The following is a 24,850-nucleotide window of genomic DNA, read 5'->3' as shown; positions in this document are numbered from 1 at the left end:
TTTGACTTTCTCATGACAATTTTGTGCATGTGCGTACTTGAAAGTCCAGTTTGTTCAAAATGAAGATTATGATTGATATCTGCAATTTTGGCCACAAAATACAACTCAATATTAGGACAAAACCTTTGTTAAAAACAAAAGAAGTAAAACTATAATTGTACAAAATTCAGACTTGTATCTTTAAAAAAAACCTCATTATTTCCGATTTGTTGTTCAAAAGAATCTGAAGAGATTTTGCAAAAATCAACTTGTAATGTTATCATTTTTTATTGAATGTAATATCACTTTCTTAATAGTTTGACCTTGTATCTTTTTTTAATACATATTTAATCAAGTAATCTAGAAATGTTTTTCAAAAAATAAACAACTGTAATGTCTAATATTCAAAGTTAGTTCTAACGTCTGTCTGAAGAGAAAAGTAAAAGCAAACGACACTTAGAGATGAACTGCAAATGTATTGCACTAAAGAAATATAAACGCAGCTCAAGTGTGCAGTGTTTTGTGCAGTGATTTTTTTACATACCACTAGAGGGAGCCAGTGTAGCACTCTTGGAAAATCAGTTTCTTTGTAAAAACGTTAGTGATAACGCCCTTCAAATATAAAAAGAAAAAGAAAACCGGTTAAGCGTTGGCACACTGGTGTGCGTGTGTTCACTACACCAGTATTGCGTATTACATGATTTTTGTTAAATCTTGCAATATTATTAACCTTTTTAAAACTACAACGTTAATGTCGTAATAATGTTCCATTTATTGTCGACATTGACAATGTTAAAAGTTGGCTAGTGTGTGTGTGGGGGGGGGGGGGCTGAGTGGATGGGGGGGCACACGAAAACATTCACACCGTCTCATGCGGGAATGGAACTCACGGTGTCGGCTCGCAAGACAGCCGACGGTACCCCTACGTTATCAGAGACTCACGTCGAAGTTTGGCTCCACCTGGCCGGAGGTGCGCAAGATGCCGTTTCCAGTGGCAGATGGTCGTTGACGCTGCCTCCATGTGATGTGAGCAGTAAAGAATCTATTTCTGTGCGCAGCTGCTGCCATAGGCATTGCGGCCCAAGAAAGCTTAGAATGGAACGTCCGGCCGGGTCATGCGCCCAGCGGAGGTCACCCGAGTAGATGTGGTACCTACACCGCAGACTGCCAGCCACCGAGCCCAACCCAGCCCAAAAATGTCCAAAATGTCCACTTGAGCCATATCAACACTGGCCATTATTTTCTGTATAGTGATTACAAGCAAGCAGACGTCAACGTCGCTACACAGTCGTCTACGAACCGGACAGCGCGTAACTGCTGTGTGCTAGTGTTCACTGAGACTTGGTTGACTGTCAACATTCCGGACTCTGCTGTGCATCTGGGGCGGCTAGCATGCTATCGGGCGGACCGTGCCATTGTGAGAGGGGGAAAGTCGCAAGGAGGTGGAATATGCGTCTACATCCGTGATGAATGGTGCCGGGACTCCATAGTGCTATGTAGGCACTGCTCGCCACTGGCGGAGTTTGTGATCATTAAGTGCCGTCCTTTTTACCTGCCGAGGGAATTTACCGCGATTCTGCTAGTCGCTGTATACATGCCGCCTTCCAACATCGAAGGCGACAGGATCGCGGCTCTTAATGAACTGTACCAGGCTGTCAGTGAACAACAGACGGCGCACCCTGACGGTTGCACCGTCTTCGCTGGGGACTTTAATCATGCTAACCTGAAGCCTGTTTTTCTGAGGCTTCACCTGCATGTTAATTTTCCAAGACGTGGTGACAGCTTCCTGGACCTGGTCTACTCTACACATAAAGGAGCTTTCAAGGCCGCCCCCCTCCCCCATCTTGGACTTTCTGACCATCTCACTGTTATGCTTTTGCCCACATACAGACAAAGGGTGAAGGCATCCAGGCCGGTTCGCAAGCGGGTACGGGTGTGGCCTGAGGGTGCCTCTGATGCGCTTCGAGACTGCTTTGGCACTACTGACTGGGACATGTTTAAGCGGGCGGCCACTTGCAACGATCGGACAGACATAGAGGAGTATACTGACTCTGTTTCCTCTTACATCACAAAGTGCGTTGATGATGTGACTCACTCGAAATCCATCGTCACTCGGGCTAACTGGAAGCCATGGCTGACTGGGGCTGTCCTCAGGTTGCTGAGGGCCAGGGACAAAGAGCGGGGATGAGGCTGGCTTGAGGGCAGCGAGGGCCGACCTGTCCCGGGGCATCAAGGAAGCGAAAAGGGCGTTCTCTTGCAAGATTACCGCCCACTTCAAGGACAGTAGGGACGCACGGAGCCTTTGGCAGGGCATTCAGACCATCACGGACCACAAGCCCGCGCCGCAGAGCTGTGAGGGCGACGTCCGTCTGCTCAACGATCTTAACCGCTTCTTTGCTCGCTTCGACGCTTAGAACAGCACTTGCCCGCTGAAGTCCACTCCTCCTCCACACGAGCAGCCCCTGTGCCTCTCTGTTGACAGCGTGAGGAGGGCGCTTGCCGCTATCAACACCCGTAAGGCGGCAGGCCCTGCCAAATCCCAGGTTGAGCGCTGAAGGACTGCACTGGGGAGCTGACGGATGTCTTCACGGGCATCTTTGACATTTCCCTGCAGTAGGCCATCGTCCCTTCGTGTTTCAAGGCTGCCACCATCGTACCTGTGCCAAAGAAGCCTGCTCCGTCCTGCTTCAATGACTACCGCCCCGTGGCACTGACGCCCATCATCATGAAGTGCTTTGAGCGGCTTGTCATGGAGCACATCAGATCCACCCTAACCCTCTCCCACCTGGAGAGTAGGGACTCGTATGTGAGATTGCTGTTTGTGGACTTCAGTTCTGCCTTCAACACCATTGTGCCACAAAGACTCATCTGCAAACTCGACAAGCTGGGCCTCAGTACCTACCTCTGCAACTGGCTGCTGGACTTCCTCTGTCAGAGGCCTCAGATGGTACGTGTTGGCGACAAAATCTCCGCCAGCATCACGCTGAGCACGGGGGCCCCCCAAGGCTGTGTGCTCAGTCCGCTGCTCTTCACCCTGCTGACGCATGACTGCACTGCGTCCTACAGCGACAACCACATAGTGAAGTTTGCTGACGACACGACTCTGGTGGGTCTCATCACCAAGGGCGACAAGACTCAGTACAGGTTGGAGGTTGACCTTCTGACCGCATGGTGCAGGGGCAACAACCTCCTGCTGAACGTCTACAAGACCAAGGAAATGGTTGTTGACTTCCGGAAGGGTCACACCCAACACCTGCCACTGACCATCGGCGGTGCAGTTGTAGAGAGGGTGAGCAGCACCAGATTCCTGGGGGTGCACATCAGTGAGGACCTCTCCTGGTCCGTCAACACCGCGTCACTGGCGAAGAAAGCTCAGCGCCGCCTGTACTTCCTGCGGAAACTCAGGCGAGCAAGTGCTCCTCCGGCCGTCATGACTACATTCTACCGTGGCACCATTGAGACCGTCCTCTCCAGTTGTATTGCTGTCTGGGGTGGTAGCTGCACTGAATACAACATGAAGGCCCTGCAGCGCATCGTGAACACGGCTGGTAAGATTATTGGTGATTCACTCCCCTCCCTGAAGGGCATTTACACCTCCCATCTCGCCCGCAAGGCGACCACGATTGTGAGTGATGTGAGTCACTCTTTGTTTGATCTTCTGCCCTCTGGGAAGAGGTACAGGAGCCTGCGCTCCCGCACCGCCAGACTCACCAACAGCTTCATTCTCCAGGCTGTTAGGATCCTGAACTCTCTTCCCCCTTCTGCGTAGCGTCCTGTACTTATTTATTGTGTTATTTGTTTATTTATTATTTATTCATCACTCTTATTTATTCATTGTTTGTGCCTTCTTGTTTTATTTTCTTGTGTTGTTAACTTGTATGTACATTGTGAACTATGTCTTGTCACCGTGGGATAGTGGGAACGTAATTTCGATCTCTTTGTGTGTCTTGGCATGTGAAGAAATTGACAATAAAGCAGACTTTGACTTTGATTTTGTCTGGGGCCCTTTTCATCTAAAAACAAAGTGGACTTTTAAAAAGAATTTGACCATTAAGCAGCCGTTAAGCTGTAGTTGTGCCAGCTTCGAGCAGAGCCCGCCGGCCGACCTCTTTTCTGGATTTGTTCACTTCACGCAAACACTCGAAAGTAGTTAGCGAGACCCGTAATTCAACTGCCGACCTCTGAGTGGCAACACCTTGTTTCACGCTTTGAATTTGAACAATGGAAACAGGAAGTATTTCAGCTCAGCCTAATTGCTGCTGCAGGTGAATGGATCTTATCCTCTTCAATCCTCTTTTGCACCTATGGAAAGCAATGCCAGTAAGTACATTTTACGAAGCAAATCTTTGGGTGTGATTGTTGCTGAGATGATAAGTATCTTAGTTTGCGGGAAAAACGGGATTTCTTTTGAAATATGTTTCTAAAGTGTGTTTAAAGACCTTTAAAAAAATGACGTGCCGTAAATGATCTAAAAAGAAGCCTGGGAAATATTTAAATGGAGTCATTCTATATGGTGGACTGTGCTGAAACCCTGGTGAGTGCCTTCCAATGCAGCCTCTTTGTGATGCGGGCCCTCATCTCCACAAATTATTACGTCATCGGCCTTCAATATAGCCTCCGCCTTCTTATTTTTTATATTCAAGAGATGACTCATGGCAAACTGCGCCCACGACCCTCCCCAGCAAAGCATTCCAAGCTGACCGAGTGTCTTGCTTGGTGCTCGCGAGGCCAGCCAGGCGCTAGTGCTGTTAGCATGGGCAGATCAATTAGCTGTATCTTTTTTCAAATGCTAATCCCGGCTGCTCCTCGCCGCCGCCCTGCTCTCTAAATATAGCCTCCCAGGGCTTAAACCAAAACAAAGATGGCTGCGAGCGAGGCACAACTCGTACGTTGATAGCTGTTGTTACGTCCACTCGGCTGAGGTGGTATTGTCAAAGTGCCACTTTCACTGGAATGATTGATATGATGCCGCAGGATAATCAATAAATGTGAATATTTTCCAAATGGGCAAATAATTCAGAATTGTTGTAATTTGTGGCTTCGGGGCCCCAACGAGTCGCCCGGTGCAGCCCACTCAAGCTCAAATTGTCACAAATGTGGCCCTGAACTCAAAGCGATTATAACGACTGTGCATAAAAGCAAAGCGGAGCTCAACCTTCAGCACTTGCAAGAGTCCGCCTGAGGTCAATGAAGGCTCTGTTTGAAAGGGCTTCACAAAAGCGTCCATGCACTCATTACCAACCGGCAAGGAGAAACTCCAAATTCCATTTCAGTGAAAAAGGGAGCACAGGTACTCGCTCTTCAGGGGTCAAGCAAAACAACAAAAAATCCATATTGTTTCAGCTTTATTGTGCCATTTTGAAAAAATGTCTCAGCAGAGCCCCAACAACTTTTCCCCCCCCATGTGCCAATGTTAGTTGTCACCGACAGCTTGCGTAGCTTTCATGAAGAGCTCATCCTCTTGCTGGAGTGTTCAAGCCTCTTTAACACCCCCCCCCCCCGCAACCTTACATACCTTCTCCCCCTACCCCATCCATCCCCAGCGCTTTGCCGCTATATTTCCCGCGAGCTAGCAGACATTGTCCGAGTCTCCGCGGGGATGCTGGAGGCCATCGCGAGCGCGACGGCTTTTTTTTACTGTTGTTACTGGAAACACCACGGGAGCGCTCTAAGGCTGCACAGGCTAACCGGCGGCGGCGAGGGGGCGGTGGCAACGAAGACTCGATACCCAGAAGACATTTCACCTACAACGAAAAAAAGACACTTTCGACCAAGTTTAAAAAGAAAACTACACTCAGTTAAACGTATGAGTTTGCTCAAAAGCAATTTCCTTCCCAATTGGCTGTCACACGCATGTTTGCAGCGCTTGACAAGTAACAACAACCTTCATGACCCTCCATGACGCCAACACTGTCACAAAACGAATGAAACTCATTATTCAAGCCCAAGTCGTGTTTTATTTGTGTTGCGTTGTTCCTCGTTTGTCGACTGTTTCACTGGATGACATTGCAATTTGGTGCAATGAGATCCAGTAAGAAGCCCCATGAGTCAGAAAGCTTCCCGCATATCGATTAGCTAATGCACAATCCAGTTGCGCTTTTTGGGGTGTTTTTTTTCACCACCACCACCGACGTCGGACGGAAAATTGCAGCGTTTGATGAACGGCCGTCTGTTGCTCTGCACGGCTCAAGACATTTTGCTGCCCTTTACAAATTGGTTGTTGACTGGTGGTGGGAGGGGATGCCAGGGGGCCGCTACCCGCTCAACCCCCCTCTTTGCACACCCCTGCTGCAACCCCACCCAATGAATGTTCTGTTTTTTTCTTAGCCACATGTTTCTTGTGCCTTTGGTTCTCAACTAGAGCAACTGTCCCCCAACACGCCGTTCAGGTGGCATGTACAAAAAGACCAGTAGTAAAACCATTTCCTGAATGAGGCGTATGTTTGATTTGATTCCGTGGTTCCCTCTCGCGAGTGCCCACTACACTTGAGTTCATGGCAATATGTCATGGAGTCTTTTCATCAAGGAAGAAGCCCCATTAAGTCATCAAGCTGCCTATGAATGTGCTATATTGATTAGTTAATGTACGTTGCATCCAGGGAGGGAGGGGGCAGCGCCCCTTCTCTCTCCCTGGAGTCTTCACCCCCCCTTTCCTTGTCCTCCCTGGTGTATTCCAGTATGGCGTCTGGGCTCTGCGTCAGCACATTGCAGCAAATCGTCACCTCGGGGCGGCTCGCACAGGACAAAGTCAACGAACCGAAATCCAGTCGTGACGTAATCGACCCGGCCAGCCCGGCCCAGCTTCCGATTGGGCGTGCGGAGGCCGGGGGAGGGTAGACTCTTGCCCACACCCCGTCCCCTCCGTCGCTCCTCCCTCCCTCCTCCGAGCCCGGCGTGAGGCAGCGGGCACGGCGGCGGAGGGGAGGGGAGGGGTGGATGTAGGGGATGTTTGCCCAAGCGCCGTCACTGTCGCCCGGTCTCTCGCTCGGTGCGTCCTTCTCCTTTCCTTCTTCTTCTCTCCTCCTCGTCGTCCCACTTGCTCCGCTCGACCATCATGGCTCTCAACATCCCCGGCGTGAGCGTCATGATGTTCTTCTACCTTTTGGTGCTGGCCATCGGCGTGTGGGCCTCCTTCAAGTCCAAGCGGGAGGCCAAGAAGGGCCGCGGAGACCAGACGGAGATGGCGCTGCTCGGCAACCGCGGCATCAACCTGGCGGTCGGCATCTTCACCATGACGGGCGAGTACAGGCGCCGACCGAGTGGCACACGCGTACGTCGCGCTTCCCGACGCCTTATTTAGGCCTGGAAAACGGGCCAAATGAATCGGAATTCGACCTCCGTTTCACCTCGCGCACGTGATGGCTCAACCCTCCTTGTGCCGTTCGAGGTCTGCATATCGTCGTACGATGCACACAGGTGCGTCCAGAATAAAATGCATTACAGTTACAAGCGCTTGCATGTTCAAATGGTACATATGACGTAATTGAGCTACATTAGAGGTGCATAGAATATTACGCGTACAAGTAGAAAGTGTTTGAGATAGGACGTAATCGTGCTACATATGGTGCACACATTAAAGTGACAGTGTGGAATGGTTTGATTTTTCAATAGTCATTCATTGTAGAAAAAACGTTATTAATTTTAATAATGTGCAAAAGAAGTGCTATCACTGCTATCACATATGTACATGTTATTATGTAGGTCTAGTATTTATTTTTTTGTCACACATTCACACCATCACTCACACACATTTACACCGTCATATGTGGGAATCGAACTCACGGTGTCGGCACACAAGACAAGCAAGTGTACCCCTACACCATCAGCCACTCCAGTAGGTCTAGTAATGGCAAATTATATTCCCGTGTCGCGCCCCGCTGTAGTGGATGGTGCCACGTCTCGCCGCCATCGTTCCGTTACGGCTCGCCGAAGGAGACGAATTTGCTGGATTGATGTCGGCAGAGTGGGTAACAAATGCAATGCGCTTGCTTTGTCACTTGAGGGAAGACTCAAAGTTGTTTGTGGTGACATTTTGCATTCACCGCTGCTGAAGATGTTGCTGTCTCGGCTTGCCGTGTGTGCGTGGTTCTAAAGTCTGCCACGAGATGGCCAAGAAAAAACACTGTCCCTTTAAATATGATGTCAAACAATAGAACATTACTATGTATGGTGCATATGACATGATGAAAATTTCCAATTAAAAAGCGTTAATTATAATGTTTGAAAGTAATGCTTTGAAGAAAAAACATATTACCATTTTGAATGGCGTATGGGCCAGACATGTCCCAAGCGCATATTCAGTGTTTGCTACGGAGGAACCAACAAAGCTCACTTGAATACGACCAATTTCATTTGTCGCTTACAACGGCATTATCGGGACAAATTTGAGATTCACAAGCGCAACGCTGCAAAGCCACGGCAGCAAACGCTTGCGGAGGCGAGACAAGCTACCGCTGAAATAGCCACAAGTCCTAGGAAATAGCACAGAACAAAGTGACGGGCTGAGATGTCTGCCGTGGACAAGACTGGATTCGGTCATCCCATTGGCTTCCTTCCGCTCTATTTTATAAGACGCCAACGCTCTTTTGTTTCCAGCAGACAGACTGAGCTCATGCATTTGCTTCTTTTGGGAAGTTAGGCACGCAAATCTCAGGAAAGCTCCATTATTATTATTATCTTACGTTGAGCTAAGATCAATTTGCATTAAAAGTTTGTATTCAATGTTCAATTTAAGTTGAGTTTTGGTGCATGAAACATGAAAAGAGATTCTTATGACCTGACTCACAGTGTAGGTTTGTTGAAAAAAAGCTAAACACAATTGTTCAATGACTTGTGTCATAAAACACAAAAGCAATCCTTTCAATCTGCGTATGATTCCTTCACATCCTTCAGGTTGACGTTAACAGAAGTTTAAAAGTCAGTATGGGAAAGAGCAGGCCTCAAAGCCAGTTGAGTAGCGCCGGACATAAATAGGTTCTGTTCGAAGCGTGGAGAAGATTGCACAGAAACACAAGTTTGCAATCATTTGCATTTAAGGTGCATGCCCGGCCGGTGACACTCAAGATCAAAGTTGACAGGTCACCTTGTTCGCTTCGTCTTGCAAAATTGTTGCCTAAAATTAGCAGGACAAATTGGCCGAGTGCACGACGAGCTCGACTTTCTCCTCGGCCCCTCTTACAAACTGGACTGCAGCCGACAATTCTGGCAGGCCTCGGCAGGCGGCGGCGCCTCTGCTGTTGGATGGCGAGTACTGCACGCAGGTTGTCACTCTTTGGCTTCCGTACACCATCAAGCCTTCGACCCGTTTCACACCATCTGTCCATTCCTGCAGCATACGCACACACACTCAGTAAAGCAGAGTCATTGATGTCAACAAGACACACACACACACACACACACACAGTTTCTATTCATTTAGTTGAATAACTATGGTACTCTAGAGCTATATAAAATATCAAATATGATTGAAACGTGCACATTTATTGAGTCGGAGCATCCATTTGACATCTCAGCAAAAGTATAACAACTGAATGACCTCAGTTGGTTGTTTTATGCCAAAAGAAAGAATAAATTCTAGCTGACGTCAATTTAGTGTCGCTGTGTCACGCATTTATGTTCCATCCACCTTGAATGCACCATAGCCAAGACATGTTGTGTGCACCTCTAATGTAGTATCTTGAATGGCTTCGGTACGCATTGATGCTGTTTTGCGCTCTGTGGCTCTAAGCAATAGCTTGTTGTTTTTTGTTTTTATGACCCTGTAAGCGTTTTTCAAGCACTGCACCAACTTGTGTCGCATGTATTTTGACGTTGACATTTACGAGGCGGGGCACATCCGCAAAGGCCCCGCTTGGGTTTGCATGCTGCGACGAAACCGTTGAGCCCGTCAAGAATTGCCCACGCCGAAAGATAAAAACTCTGCGTTCAGCTGAAATGTGACGCGCGTGTCTTTTGTCGACAGCCACGTGGGTCGGCGGCGGGTTCATCGTGGGCACAGCGGAGGCCGTCTACAACCCGTCCATGGGGCTCATCTGGGCCGTCATGCCCGTCACGGCCACCATGTGCTTCATCTTCGGTGAGCAGCGCTCCTTTTTAGGGCAGGCCGCAGCGCCTCAGCGCCTCTCGCTCGGTGCCGGGCCCACCTTTTGTCCCAGCCTGGTGAAAAATAGTCCCCAAAAAACAAAAGCGCTAACGTCCAAACAAGGAGAGTCTCCTCGGGCCCTCACAACAGGCGGATTTGAGTCCTTAAGAACACTTAATTCGCGTCGGCGCTGGAGTCCAAATAGGGTTTACGAGGTCAGAAGCTGACCCCTCCTGGGTTCAGAAAAATCCCAAGTGGGCCAAGAACGCTCGAGTGCAAGTAGCATGTGATCACAATAATAGAACTTGAGATTGCCACTCGTGTTGAAATCAGGTGAATGCTGAAGAGCCGGTTTTGAAATGTGGAAAGTCCTTCCCAAGAAGTCCCGAATGAAGCCAAAAATATTTTTTAAATTCGTAACGCCGGAGATGTGTCAATTTGGCGAATATGGCAAATGCTACCCGTCACAACCCGCCACGGCTCACCGGTCTTGAAAGCTGAGCCGTGGTTGGTTGCGACCTGAAAGCTGAACGACTGTATTGTGATGTTCAGTCGACAGAAAGTGGCAAAATGGCCGGCCCCTCAGAGATGGATTTCGTGTGTTCGCAGTGTTAACCAGAATGCCGTGCTCCGATGCGTGGGCGCACACTCGACAATTTTGTGGAGGAGAATTGGCGGTTGACTTGAATAAGAGCCCCTAAATAAGAGTACAAAGTGAAACCCGCTCGCCACCCCTGTCGTGAGCGAGCTCTTCATTGTTTGTGACCTTCGAGTGCTCCACTGATAACGTTCGAGGTCACTCTGGAAAGCTCTTACAGCAATAGCGCAGTGTCAGAAACAGGACACGGCAAAAATGCCATGACAGGGAAAGTTCAAAAGGTTCAATGGCAACATTACAACCTGACAACTTAGTATCTTTAAACGCAGTGAGTTTGACGTCACCAATGCACAAAAAACAAAACTGAGACAATCGCTTTGAGCTCAGCTCGCCGGCACAATTGTCTTGTGTCTCGTCAATTGATGAGCAGCCACCTAGCCATTAATATTGTCACAGAAAATAAGGCGCCAAGTGTCGTACAAAGTTTGAGATCTCAAATGGAGGCATGTGCCGCTGGCATGGATTCTCTTGCTAGCACGTTCGTGCTAGCGCGTCCTTTTGTCGTCGGCGGACAAACACGGAGCAGGCACTCGAACAGCAGCCTGCTAGAGTATGTGCAGATTGGCCCGCATTCCTTGGCCACGTGAAAGTCACTTGGTTGATCCTCTTACTCTTGCCCGGCCTGTCGTCCAGCGCGTCTCGCCTTCCCTGCTGCAAGGCAGCCGATTGGAACTTCTCCGGAGTTGCCGAGGAGCTGACCGTTTGCAGCGGGGAGGGAGCCGTGCAGAAAAACAGGCAGGACAGCCTGCCTTAAGTAAGTGTAGGAGAATGGCTGTCCTGCGTTAGTGCAAGCTCGCATCCTTCCCAGCGAGCGTCAGCATTTGTCTGTTTGCGCCGATGCGCTTTGGAGCAAACATAACCGCCTGCGAGTGTCAGCATTTGTCTGTTTGCGCCAACACGCTTTGGTGCAAACACAACCGCCCGCGACCGTCTTGACGCCGAATGACGTCAAGGTGGTTGTTTTTTGTCATCTTTCTCTCTTTTGCCCCATGTGCGCCACAGGTGGCCTGTTCTTTGCCGAGCCTATGCGCAACAGCAAGTACGTGACCATGATGGACCCCTTCCACATCAAGTACGGCAAAGTGGCCACAGCCGCCCTCTCTATGGCTGCGCTGGTCTCTGAGATTATGTGGGTGACCGGCACTCTCATAGGATTAGGTAAGGATGCCACCGCACGCCGCAGCTGGCCGTCGAGTGAAAGGAACGGCCACTTTTAGCTCGCGCCGGCTTTTCGCGTGGGCAGCCGCATCAAACCAAACGGATTGCGGTGGTGACTCTCTGGCTGTCCAATGTGCACTTTTCCCTTTGTTTAAAACAAACAAAAAATAGTTAATCTCCAAGCCCAACAATTCAATTCAATCAATTTTTTTTAATCCAACTTGCATAACATTAACTTAAAATTAACTTAGCTCATTTGTTTTTTATATATTTTTTTACATTTTCGTTTTAACTCTATCTTCACCTTCACTTCCATTCAATTTAGGCTTTCTTTTCTTTCCTCCTCACCATCACTCAACCGCTTTGCAGATTTTTTAAAGAAAGCCGTGCCATCTCTTCCAGGGTAGGCCTGCGACGTTTAGAGATGATAGTGATCCCCTTGGATGGCTTGAGGGCTTCCTTTTGCTTAATCGCCGTCGCTTGATCGTTGAAATTGTTAACATCTTCCGGCCATATTGTTTTGCAATATCACTCACACGCAAACCACGCTCATGTTTTCTTATGATTTCTTGTTTTAATTGTAAGAAAATCATCACCTTCTTTGTAGCTGTACTAAGTTCATCTTGTTTTTCCTTTTTAATCACTTCACTGGTTTCTTTTATATCAAACTAATTGTTTTAGGTTCATTACCTGACATGTTTCGGCGGTTTCTTCCGCCTTCATCAGAGTGTCATCGATGTGATAGTGACGCGTCTTTATCAGCTGATGGATGAAGGCGTGGCTCACCTGTCAGATTTGACAGGTGAGTCACGCCCTCTGCTGTCCAAAAGAAATATCAGTGTTGGATCAGGGAGGCCATTGAGATCCGCAAGCGGGGCCCGAGGACCATCAACAGGGATGAGGGAGCCTATATGCTCTCTACAACCTCGAACAGCATTCTGGAGAGGTGAATGGACAGCAGAGGGCGTGACTCACCTGTCAAATCTGACAGGTGAGCCACGCCTTCATCCATCAGCTGATAAAGACGCATCACTATCACATCGGTGACACTCTGATGAAGGCGGAAGAAACCGCCGAAACATGTCAGGTAATGAACCTAAAACAATTTGTTTGATATAAAAGAAACCAGTGAAGTCATCACCTTCTTTCTTTTTTCACCACTACTACTGGACGCTAACTCTCGTCATCCCAACGTGCCGCCGTAAAGCGGGCTAACCACGATGACGTCCTATGTTGGGAATTACTTTGGATGTTGATTCAAATATTTGATCAAATTTCACATCGTATGTTGAAAGACTCGTATGTTTAAGCAATCATATGTAGAGGTTTGACTTTGGTTGATTATGGAATCAATCAATTCATTGTTTAGAGTCCCTTTGAAGTTAAAAATGCCCAAATCCTTGTATTATCAGCCTTACACTGATCAATATTCCATTTGTCTAGTCTTCTGTGAAAGCTTTGTGTTTTGCCAAAATAGGACATTTGCGCTTACTTTGCAACACAACCGTCAACATCCTGTGGAGAGGAAATGGGATCTGTTATTGTGCTCAGCCAGCCGACTGTGACACCGCAACTCCTTGTTATGCTTGCTGTCTTCTCACCATTCGTTCATTGTCAGGAACGTGAGAACACCGCCCGCGCGCCGCTGTTGTTGCTTCAGCCCGAGCGCCGCCCGTTTGTGGTCATCAAGTTACCCACATATTTGTTTTCATTCATTATAGCTGAGCTAATGCAAAGAAATCCCAAATTGGAAATGATAGAGTTTTGCCCACTCTAACTTCTTTGCAAGATCCACACGTGAGACAGTTTGGCCATTTTACACTTGCAAGCGGAGAAAGCCATCAGCACTCGTCATGATGAACAGGATTGAATCCTCGACTAAAATGAATCCAACCCAAGACTCAACACTCTTTGCTTTACTTTCTTTGTTTTTTCCCCTTTTTTCTCAGCCTGTGTGCGTGTGCGTATGCGTGCGTGCGTGTGTGTGTGTGTGTGTGTGTGTGTGTGTGTGTGTGTGTGTGTGTGTGTGTGTGTGTGTGTGTGTGTGTGTACCGTATTTTCAGGACTATAAGTCGCTCCAGAGTATGAGTCGCACCAGCCATAAAATGTATATATAGCCATAAAATGACATATATGTCACACTGGAGTATAAGTCGCATTTTGGGGGGAAATTTACTTGATAAAATCCAACACCAAGAATAGACACGTCATCTTGAAAGGCAATTTAAAATAAAAATAGAATAGGCAACAGGCTGAACAGCACGGTATGCTAACGTTACATGACACATAAACAATGAACTGAGAACATGCCTGACGTAACATATTAAGAGTTATTCAGAGAACTATAGCATAAATAACGTGCTAACAAGTTTACCAAACCATCCGTGTCACTCCAAATCACTAAATCCAATAAAATCTTCATCCTTGGTGTCACTTTTAAACAACTCCGCTAATTCCGGAAGTAGAAGATGCAGCGCTTCCTCTTCTACGTCGCTTACGTCACACTCATCGTCAGAATAATTTCACACATAAGTCGCTCCTGAGTATAAATCGCACCCCCCGGCCAAACTGAAAAAAACTGCAACTTATAGTCGGGGAAGTATGGTACATGGCCAGAAAATGGCCACAAATTATCTAAGGCAGTGTTTCCCAACCACTGTGCCGTGGCACACTGGTGTGCCGTGAGAGACGTTCAGCTGTGCCGTGGGACTGTCCAATATTAATTACGGAACGCATTGTAAACAGGATCGCCAAACCACTGGTCAGTTCGCGCAAGGCCTGGTCAGCCACTTGCTAATCGTGCATGTGTGGAGAATCGGAGAATCTTGAGATTTCATATTGTGTCGATATGATTGTATTGCATCGGCACATATTCAGTTTATGTGTGTGTTGCTGTGTGCTTTTGCTAACAGTGACAGACACTATGACGGTTGTGGTGCGTTTGTGGTCCGATGGAAATCAGAGAATGCAGTTCAACCGGAGAACCTGGATTGGTTATTTTTCACATACGTAAAATAAGCAGTCAAGTCGAGACTCCTCGACTGTGATAGCCACTCAGCTGCTGTCAGAACAGCAGAGCGTCTTTAAAAGTGACTTTGTTCCTATTGTTGCAATATTTATAGACCTAGTCTAAAACAGTAAACAAAATCACGTTGATTTTTTATTTTAATCACAATCACTTTAAATAGTTTCTTACACCGTCTAATACCTTTTTAAAAAACTGTCACTTTTATTTAAAAAAAGGAATACAATTTAAAGAATATTTAGTATTTATTTCTATTAAATTATTCAACTCTCCATACATATATAGGAATAGGACTCTACGTGTTTCGTTGTAATATAACTGATTTTAATATAGGATCTTAACAGATTTTTGTTGGCGGTGTGCCGTGAGATTTTTTCCAATGAAAAGGTGTGCCATGAATGAAAAAAGGTTGGGAAACACTGATCTAAGGTGTGATCAAATGTGTGTGCACCAGGCGTGACCATGAGCGTGATCCTGGATCTGTCGTACACGGTCAGCATCTGGATCTCGGCCGCCGTGGCCATCACCTACACGCTGCTGGGTGGACTCTACTCAGTGGCCTACACCGACATCATCCAGCTGGTGCTCATCTTCATCAGCCTGGTCAGTGCTGCTTCTTCTTTTTCCCGCAACTGGCACTCTTGTGGTTTTGTGTCCGCTTGCTGATATTCGTGCCGGTCGAGTAGTCACTACTCTCGCTCGAGCTGTCGATCTAATCCTGAGATCCCTGAAGGTGTCCAACATTTGGTGAAGGCTGTACCTGTAGTTGCAAGCTCGCAGCCTCCCGCGTAACATTGAGCAGCAGTATGCCCGACGTGCGGTTGTTGTTGAACCCCCCCGCAGTGGATGTGCGTTCCGTTCGCGCTGATGAGCCCCGCTGTGACGGACATCACCCAGACAGCGTACAACTACACCTTCCAGCCGCCATGGGTGGGCACGCTGGAGGAAGACCGAGTGTGGCGCTGGATCGACAACTTCTTAATCCTGGTGAGAAAAGAGAGAAAGAATGTTCACCTTTATATATTACTGAAACGAGTGCTTAGAGTGGGGTAAAAAAGTATTTAGTCAGCCACCAATTGTGCAAGTTCTCCCACTTGAAAGATGAGAGATGCCTGTAATTTTCATCATAGGTACACTTGAGAGACATGCTTAACCCATCTGAAGTTTGATATTCCATATTCTCCCAATCCTCTTCTGGATCATCCAAATGCTCTCTAGCAAACTTCAGATGGGCCTGGACATGTACTGACTTAAGCAGGGGGACTCGTCTGGCACTTTAGGATTTGAGTCCCTGGCGGCGTAGTGTATTACTGATGGTAGTTTTTGTTACTTTGGTCCCAGCTCTCTGCAGGTCATTCACTCGGTCTCTCCGTGTTTTCCTGGGATTTTTGTTCACTGTTCTTGTGATAATTTTGACCCCACTAAGTGAGATCTTGCGTGGAGCCCCAGATCGACGCCATTATTGACCAAATACTTATTTTCCACCATAATTTGCAAATAAATTATTTAAAAACCAGACAATGCGATTTTTTGGATTTTTTTTTTTTATTTATATCTCTCATAGTTGAAGTGTACCTATGATGAAAATTACAGCCATCTCTCATCTTGTAAGTGGGCGAACTTGCACAATTGGTAGCTGACTAAATATTTTTTTGCCCCACTGTATGTGTGGATAGCAGATGTACATTGGCCATCAGGGGGCAGTATCCTCACAAGTCGCAAGAAGAGTTTCACAACTACCCTAAGTCGGCAGTAAGATGCCATAATAGTTAGTTTTCTATGTGATATTGTCTGTATTTGTGTGTTGTGATGGCATTTGTGTACAAATCTCAATTGCTGAAAGCATTGAGACGCCACCGCGTAGATCCAGGTTGTTAGCTCGTCTATGACGGGTGACATTGTCTTTTAGCATTCAGCTAAGCAAGCTTTCCTAATTGTGTTTTGGGTGCTTTCCGTTTGAAAGAGTGCAATTAAAGCGCTATAGTGTGTTTTTGAACAATATTGTCAAAAAAGCTCAGTGGCCTAGTAGTAGAGTGTCCGCCCTGAGACTGGAAGGTTGTGGGTTCAAACCCCAGCCGGGTCATACCAAAGACTATAAAAATGGGACCCATTGCCTCCCTGCTTGGCACTCAGCATTAAGGGTTGGAATTGGGGGGTTAGATCACCAAATGATTCCCGAGCGCAGCACCGCTGCTGCTCACTGCTCCCCTCTCCCCCAGGGGATGGATCAAAATCACATGGGGATGGGTTAAATGCAGAGGACAAATGTCACCACACCCAGATGTGTGTGTGACGATGATCATTGGGGACTTAAATGTTATTTGCCACACTGATGCTTGAGTTGAGTTTACGGTCACCATTACAGCTTGAACCTTGACTCTTTGCTCACAAGGAATTTTTTTTGACCTTGGAAAAATTATTGTGGTATACCTTCTATCTCAAGGCACCGCGGTGTTCATCTATTCCATATGTGCGTGCCTTGACGTGTTCTTGTGTCTTCCCGTCAAGGGTTTGGGCAACCTGGGCCTTCAGAACTTCCACCAGAGGACTTTGTCTGCTGCCTCGTCCACCACGGCCAAGATAACCTGTTTTGCCGCTGCCTTCATCGTCCCCACTCTGGGGATTCCTCCCATCTTGCTGGGCGCAGCCGCCGCCTCCACAGGTACGAAAGCAGAAAGCCCGTTTCAAGGAAGTTAGGGCCGTGTTCTCCCATATGTGTGAATTAGAAAGGTTTGCCATACGCAGTCACAGGGCAGGTAATGTAGGCGTTCCCTGTCAAATGTGGGCGTTCCCTGTCAAATATCAAAGTCAAAGTCAGCTTTATTGTCAATTTCTCCACATGCCAAAGACACAAAGAAACCGAAATTTCGTTCCCCGCTATCCCACGGTGACAATAAATATGGGCGATTCCTGCCAAATCTGGGCGCTTCCCAGCCAAATGGGTGCACGGTTCCAGCTTGTGCATGGTGAGCGTCCCAGAAGTATGGACAAAAAGTGCCCAGGCCAGGCGTGTTGAATAAAAGCAAAAAAAGAGAATGTGGCCGACCCTTCATCACCGAAATGTGACTAAATGATTTTGAAAACAATCTTTCTTTTTTTTTTTTTCGCCCAGACTGGAACATGACCACTTACGGTTCTCCGTCCCCGTTCGAGCGAGGTCAGACAGGCCTGGTGCTGCCCATTGTGTTGCAGCACCTCACCCCTCAATACATCTCCATCGTGGGCATCGGAGCCGTGGCAGCCGCCGTCATGTCATCCACCGACTCGGCCCTGCTTTCTGCCGCCTCCATCTTCACCTCCAACATCTACAAGAACATCCTCAGGACTCAGGTGAGAAGCAAAGGGGGTTTCCTTCTAGGTCAGACCTCTCTTTAACAATAATATGCGCCACACCTAGCATTCCTTTTCCAAAGTTGGTTCATTGAAACAAACTACAACCAGCTTGAGCGTCAACGATATGAGTCGTTGCTCTTCATCCAAAAATTTTATGTTGGTGTGTTAGTCCAGAAAAAAGCTTGCCTTGACACAATCTTGAATTTGTTGCTCATCTGCCCCCGTCTCAAAAAAAACAAAAAAAATACACATTTGTCCAAATGGATGCCACTGGCTTTGCAAACACAAAAGTAAGAAGTGGCTGAATGACACTTTGCCTTTGGTGGATCCGCCAGGCTTCGGAGCAAGAGCTCCAATGGGTGATTCGCGCATCTGTGGTGGTGGTGGGCCTGGCGGGGACGTTGCTGACCTTCCTGGACAACAGCGTGCTGATGATCTGGATGCTGCGTTCGGACCTGACCTACACGCTCATGTTGCCGCAGCTGGTGTGCGTCCTCTTCTTCGCCGTGTCCAACGGCTATGGGGCTGTCCTGGGTTGCCTGAGCGGGACTCTCCTCCGGGTCCTGTGCGGCGAGCCCGTGCTGGGCCTCCCGCCAGCGCTGCGCTTCCCTGGCGGCGCACTGGTGGACGGCGTCTATGTGCAGAGCTGGCCCATCCGCACCATCTGCATGCTGGCGGCGGTGGCGTCCATTTTGTCCTTCTCCTTCCTGGCCTCACTGCTTTTCCACAAAGGCGTGATCCCCAAGAGGTGGGACTTTTTCCAAGTGCTGACGCGGGACTCGGCCGAGACGCCCGACGGATCCAAGTACGACATCAAAGACGACGACGACGATGATGTGAAGGAACAAAATGAAAGCAAGGAAGTGTGCGAACCCATGCTGGAATCCACTTTCTAGAAAGCGCGACTCAGGTCCAAACGCCACCGTACCCGATCGTATGCAGGTTTAGTCGTAGGATACAGTCATTCCCCGCTATTCGTGGCCCACTGTGAGCATCAATTTGTCAAGCCTTCTTTCTTTCCAATCGAAAAGCCACAAATGAAAAAGAAACGTTGTTTCTTAAGGGATTTGCTCGCCGGCCCGGAGACAAGTTGCCGTCCCGAGGGCCGCTCCAGTCCCCGCAAAAGAAGGAGTTGACCCGTTCTTACAACAGTTATGGCAGCTGGTAGTCCAGGTTTGATCACGTGACGTTGCGCATGTAGCAAGCGCAACGCTCAACAGTCAAACAGCAAAGCTTAAACTCAGATGATGAACTTGGCTTCGTTCTTATTCCAGCTTTACCTTCAAGTGTCTTTCAAGAAATAGCCTAGCTTGCCCACCTCTCTCGCCAAAATGCTTGCGAGTGGTGTACATTGCACAGCGGATCCAATCACGAGGAAGTGGCTGAAGCGTTGGTTCAAAATAACCCCACTCTCACTCCTCTATACTCGCCGAGTTACTCTCGCGCAACCCGCCTCTTCCTTGACAATCGTTTTTATGATTTTGTGAAAGCAGCACAGTGTAAAACTTTGGCAGTTCTCTATTGCAGCGCATCCGTAGATGAAATTGCTCAACGTGCTGGTGTGAGTCAACAGTCTCCCACCCCACCCTTCAATCGTGATGGTCCAAGTTGGTTTCACAATACCCCAAAAAGTTTTTGGGCGAAAAAATGGCCCGCTGTCCAATTTGGTCTTAAAATACCAAAACATTTAATTTGGGTAAAAATAGCCCACTGGCCTCTCTAAACTGTTTGCCAGTCCAGATAGAACACATCAACATACTTCTTTGACACTAATTCCTATGTAGACAGGGTTTTGGCAGCGTCTTGTGGCAATATTTCACAATGTGTAAAAGGAAGAAAATGCAAACAGGTAATTCCATGTAATGAACCACGAATATACGGGGGATAACAGTATTTTTATTTTTATTTTTTTTAAGCGTGCATACCGAACGGTGTACACAGGGAAAACACGACAGCTATGCTCTCTGTTTTAAGAGCTCAGCATCCTCTGCAATTTTATGCAGCATTGACACTTCCAGGCACGGACAGAGAGGCACTGTTTCCAAAATGGACGTGAATGTGTTCAGCGTCAAGTGACTTTGCCACCAGCCGATTTCAAAACATTTGCCAGTAAAAACAAAATGCTGGAAATGTTTTGTTTTCATTCTTTCCTTTTATTGTATTTTAGCTTCTTAGACGAGTAGGTGATTGTTAACAGCTGATTGTATCGTGACTGAGTGAGAAGGGCTCTCAAGCACGAGCACTTAATTGTACAAAAATAACAAAAGATCTGCCTGCCTATGCAACCAAGCGTGAATGGTTTGTCATTAAACCCTCTTTGACGAGGTGTGTCGTCATTAAGGCAAGAGCTGGTTTATTGAGACAAAGTAATCGATCATCTGAATCTTTACCCAAGCAAAAAAAATAATTAAATTTTGATTTGCCAATCATTGGCTTATACCGAAGCATTTTCATCTTTCTTCAACTTTAACCCTAAACAAAAAATTACTTCTTGATCAAACAAAACAGTTTTGGGGTAAGACTTGGGGGGTATTCCAGAAACCAGGTTCAACATACTCCCCTGGACTCTCAATTGACTTATTCTGAGATGGGAGACTGAGTTTTCGGTTCCAGAAAAGCTGATCTGAGTTAGTTCACCTGGAGTTACGCTCGTGCACGATTCCTCTAAAAAGCCATTATCAATCGAGCCCCGATACCACGAGTCACCACGACAACTGCGGAAAAACAGACCACCATATTTTACTTTATTGGTCCTTGTGCAGGCCTACGGCGAGCACGAGCGTATATTTTGCCGCAAATCTAATACGGCTGCAGCAGCGAAGAAGAGAGAGACGTCATGGGAGGAAATTGCTGCTCGATGCGCAAGTTTGAATGTATTATTTTATTGATGTAACATCTAACCGTAAAATCATAGCATAGCCTATAGTATGAATATAAGTAGGAATGAAATCTTATTTTCATTTAGGTGCAATTCAACAAGAGAAAGATATTACTTGGAAGCAGCTCAAAATAAAACATTAGTCAAAAAGGTAAGGCATGTTTAGCTAGGCTGTGATTGCACCTCACTTTGATTTTAATCTTATTATTTTAAATAGACTCACGCTATTAAACAAGGTCAGTATTAATTTAAATCGATGGATGGATGGATGGATGGATGCTACACTGAAGCAATTGGAGGAAAAAGAAAGGCTCACTTTGAGTTAGTTAAGCGTTTAAAACACCATTATATGGCGTCATGAATTTGCGATTAATCATCAGTTAACTATGGAAATCATGCGATTAATCGTGATTACCATTTCTAATCGACGACCACATCTCGCTCTCTGGCTCTCTCTCTCTTGTAGTCAACACGGTCTAAATAAAGACAAGCGGCTCCATCCATTGTTCCCGGCACGTATTTGATAAGGAAATCCAAAATAACCAGTTGTCTCGGGGCATCAGGCATGCGACACCTGTTGCAAGACCTCCCAGAGAAACACACGCGCACACACACACATGCACGTGCAAACATACTCACGCCCCTCCCCTCAATCTTGGTGACAGCACATAGGGCATGTGGTGCGATCAATGGCGTGCGTGTAGGAGACAACATGCCAGGCCTTACGCTGCTCCGCCCAACAGTCCCAGTGGACATTGGCGCTGAAGATAAAGGAAGGCCCGCTGCTGCTATATTAAGTGCTGTTATGGGTCTTTGAAGGACACTCGCCTCCTTGTTGTGTCCTCTTGGCTCATGTTGATGCTTCCGCTAATAAGTGCCAAGAGGGCACAAATAGGACATTTGACGTGTTGTTGCTAGATGCTCGGTTTTTGCTCCATGTTAACATTTTTGCTGTCTTCTCAGATGAACTGGAAAGCTACAATTGGGCCAACACGCAAAACCTTTTTTCCCCCTTTCGTTTTCCAGTTCGTGTCTTGACCATTTTTAATCAAATTTGATAAAAATGACTCATCCGAACGCTGCGGGTCCTCATCCGAATGCTGTGGGTCCTATATTTACATACATACATACATACATACATACATACATACATACATACATACATACATACATACATACATACATACCCTGCGAGCATATAGACGTCTATTAGACGTCTATATGCTAACCAGACGTCTCGTACATACGTACATACATACAAACATACTGTACAGAAATAAAATAATTGTACTGTAATTTAAACATGCAATACATTCTCTGTTCTTCTCAGATGCACTATTCAATTTTTTCTTCTGTTGGAAAGCCTGCGGTGAAACGCTGCACAGCATGCTGCAGTTTGTTTCACTGCCCCCCTCTGTCCCAAAGACATCTATAAACCAAGCCTGCCATCAAGACTTCAGCAGCATTTGGATGTGCACATAAAAAATGCCATCGCATTTGGAGGTAATGTCATCACATTTTAAAGATTCAAGCACATGCATTTAATTGTGTCATATAACTAATTTGTCCTCGAATCCAAAACGTTTCTTGGCTTCCGTTTAGAGAAAAAGATCTGCCACTGCAACTAGAATTTTACACATGAAGGACATTTTCATTGTCCTATGTGACAAAACCTGTCACGTCTCGTCCCCAGCCGTTTTACCTTATGTCTGTTGTCATGGTTTCTGGCTGTGTGCTCGCCCCTCCCCTCCTGTGTGCCCATGATTAGTGTGATCATTCTCACCTGCCTCTTGTTACCTGTCGTGTATTTAAGTCCTGTCTGCCCCTCACTCCCCGTCGGATCGTTAATGTCTTCACGTCCTTTGTTTCACGTCCCTGTCGGTTAGTCCTCTTGTTGTTTTGTTTTGTTAAGTCATGTCAGTTTGCCGAGTCTGTTGGTTTGTTTTGCTGAATAAACCCTGGTCTAAGCTGCACTTGGTTGCCCTGCTCCATCTGTTCTATGACAAAACCATTATTAGAAAGACACATGGATGGTCACTTGAAGGCTTGTTCCATGCAAAAAAAAACAACACCCACCTCATCTACTGCGAAGCCCGCAATGAGTCTGCAGCAAACTACAATATCCCCATCTTCAGCCCTGACTGTTCTTGTGCAACAACTCTGTCAATTCAAACACCTACCTGCCAATCCTCTGGAGACTCACACATACTGTTTCCGATGGAGTTTTATTCTGGTACTGCCCAAGAGATTAAAGGTCAAAAAGTAACCTCCTCTGTGTTGTTACTTGTTGGAAGAGAAACTTGGCCAGACACATCCACTCCACCAAATTAAAGGAAGTAACAGAAAGTGATTATTTAAAACGTATCACTGTAGACCCCACAAATGGAATTTCTGCTGTCCAAAAAGGAAGACATGGCTTTTCAATTACCGTACATGTCCAAAACAAAAACTGGGGTGAAGTGCAAAATGTTCAATGTGAGTTGGAGCAGTGTTTCCCAACATTTTCTCATCCACGGCACACCTTTTCTTTGGAAAAAATGTCGAGGCACACCACCACCAAAAATGTTTTAAGTGTTACACCAGCTTCTGTATTGAAAGTAGTTATGTTATGATGAGAGACGTTGTGAACGTGCTATATATGTAAATAAAGTCCTATATGTAGAGAGAAAAAGTTGAATAATTAAGTAAAAAAATTGTTTTATTGTATTTCTTTTTTTAATAAAAGTGACAGTTATAGACAGTGTAAGTAATAAACCATTGAAAGTGACTGTGATTAAAATCCAGAAGAATGAACATGACTGTTTACTGTTTTAGACTAGCTCTATACCTGTCTTTACCAGCTCAGTGGCCTTGTGGTATGAGTGTCCGCCCTGAGACTGGGAGGTTGTGGGTTCGATCCCCGGCCAAGTCATACCAAAAAGACTATAAAAAACGGAACCCGATGCCTCCCTGCTTGACTCTCAGCATTAAGGGTTGGATTGGGGATGCTGTGAGTCATTACTAATGCGCAATGTATAGCTTCTACTGTGGAAGCTCGTCTGAGGACGACCACTATCTATAAATATTGCGGCAAAGAACAATGTCACGTTTAAAGACGCCCTGCTGTTCTGGCAGCTGCTGAGTTGTTATGACAGTGAAGGTCTTACGACTTGATTGTGTGCTTTGTGCTGGTGAAAAATGCACAATTCAGGTTCTTTGATCAAACTATGTATTGGGATTTCCGTCAGTCCATAAACGCACCACGGTTAACACATTGGTTGGGTACCACTGAGTTGGAGGAATGCATTTAGTACAGAAAAATTGGATCACGAAGTAGGTTAGCATACACGCAGTGCGAACACTTGCGCTCTTTACTGATTGGTACTGATACCACTGCTAAAGAAGAAAAACTAAAAGAAGTGTTGTCTGAAATGGTGCAGTTAAAATATTTTGGCGAGTCAAAGATGGCATTGCAACCTGCTTTAAAAGGCAAAGTAATGTTCAGGCAGCCCATGTCCAACTCTCGTTTCAGGCACGTGCGAAGTACATCTGTTTTTCAGTCCATGACCCAGATTTACATTACTACAGTCGCCTTGGAAGGTTATTTGAGTCGTTTAATTCCATAGCAATCAAATGGCATTGCCCTTGTTCCAAAGCAAGGATGTGCACACAAAAAAAACAAAAAAAGGGAAATGGTGTTTGTTTCAAAGAAACCGGGATGCTTTCAGAACTGAGAAAAACTTTTTTTTCTTACTTTTT

The 24,850-nt window shown here is 46.6% G+C and overlaps 1 protein-coding gene across 2 annotated transcripts; it reads left to right on the top strand.

Annotated features, from left to right (window-relative positions):
* Positions 1 to 6,851: 6,851 nt before the first annotated feature.
* Positions 6,852 to 20,678, top strand: LOC125978105 (high-affinity choline transporter 1). 2 transcript variants are annotated; one of them, XM_049735154.2, is made up of 8 exons: positions 6,852 to 7,217; positions 9,941 to 10,054; positions 11,721 to 11,876; positions 15,356 to 15,504; positions 15,745 to 15,888; positions 17,410 to 17,563; positions 18,014 to 18,231; positions 18,570 to 20,678. In XM_049735154.2, exons 1-8 carry the CDS (start codon positions 7,034 to 7,036, stop codon positions 19,128 to 19,130), a joined length of 1,680 nt encoding a protein of 559 aa, XP_049591111.1. In that variant the 5' UTR covers positions 6,852 to 7,033; the 3' UTR covers positions 19,131 to 20,678. The 2 variants fall into 2 exon arrangements, with proteins under 2 accessions (XP_049591111.1, XP_049591112.1); XM_049735155.2 differs by lacking the exon at positions 6,852 to 7,217 and adding an exon at positions 7,231 to 7,395.
* Positions 20,679 to 24,850: the final 4,172 nt, after the last annotated feature.

Source organism: Syngnathus scovelli, chromosome 12 (assembly GCF_024217435.2).
Source record: "Syngnathus scovelli strain Florida chromosome 12, RoL_Ssco_1.2, whole genome shotgun sequence".
NCBI classification, from domain to species: Eukaryota; Metazoa; Chordata; class Actinopteri; order Syngnathiformes; family Syngnathidae; genus Syngnathus; species Syngnathus scovelli.
The sequence above is the reverse complement of the archived record's forward strand: the minus strand, read 5'-3'. Positions and strand labels throughout refer to the sequence as shown.

Bases quoted from the DNA above. Each gene is read 5' to 3' on its own strand.
- LOC125978105 (XM_049735154.2), top strand. From the start codon at position 7,034: ATGGCTCTCAACATCCCCGGCGTGAGCGTCATGATGTTCTTCTACCTT. The intron at 10,055-11,720 runs GTGAGCAGCGCT...TGTGCGCCACAG, and splicing joins CACCATGTGCTTCATCTTCG to GTGGCCTGTTCTTTGCCGAG. The intron at 15,505-15,744 runs GTCAGTGCTGCT...ACCCCCCCGCAG, and splicing joins TGCTCATCTTCATCAGCCTG to TGGATGTGCGTTCCGTTCGC.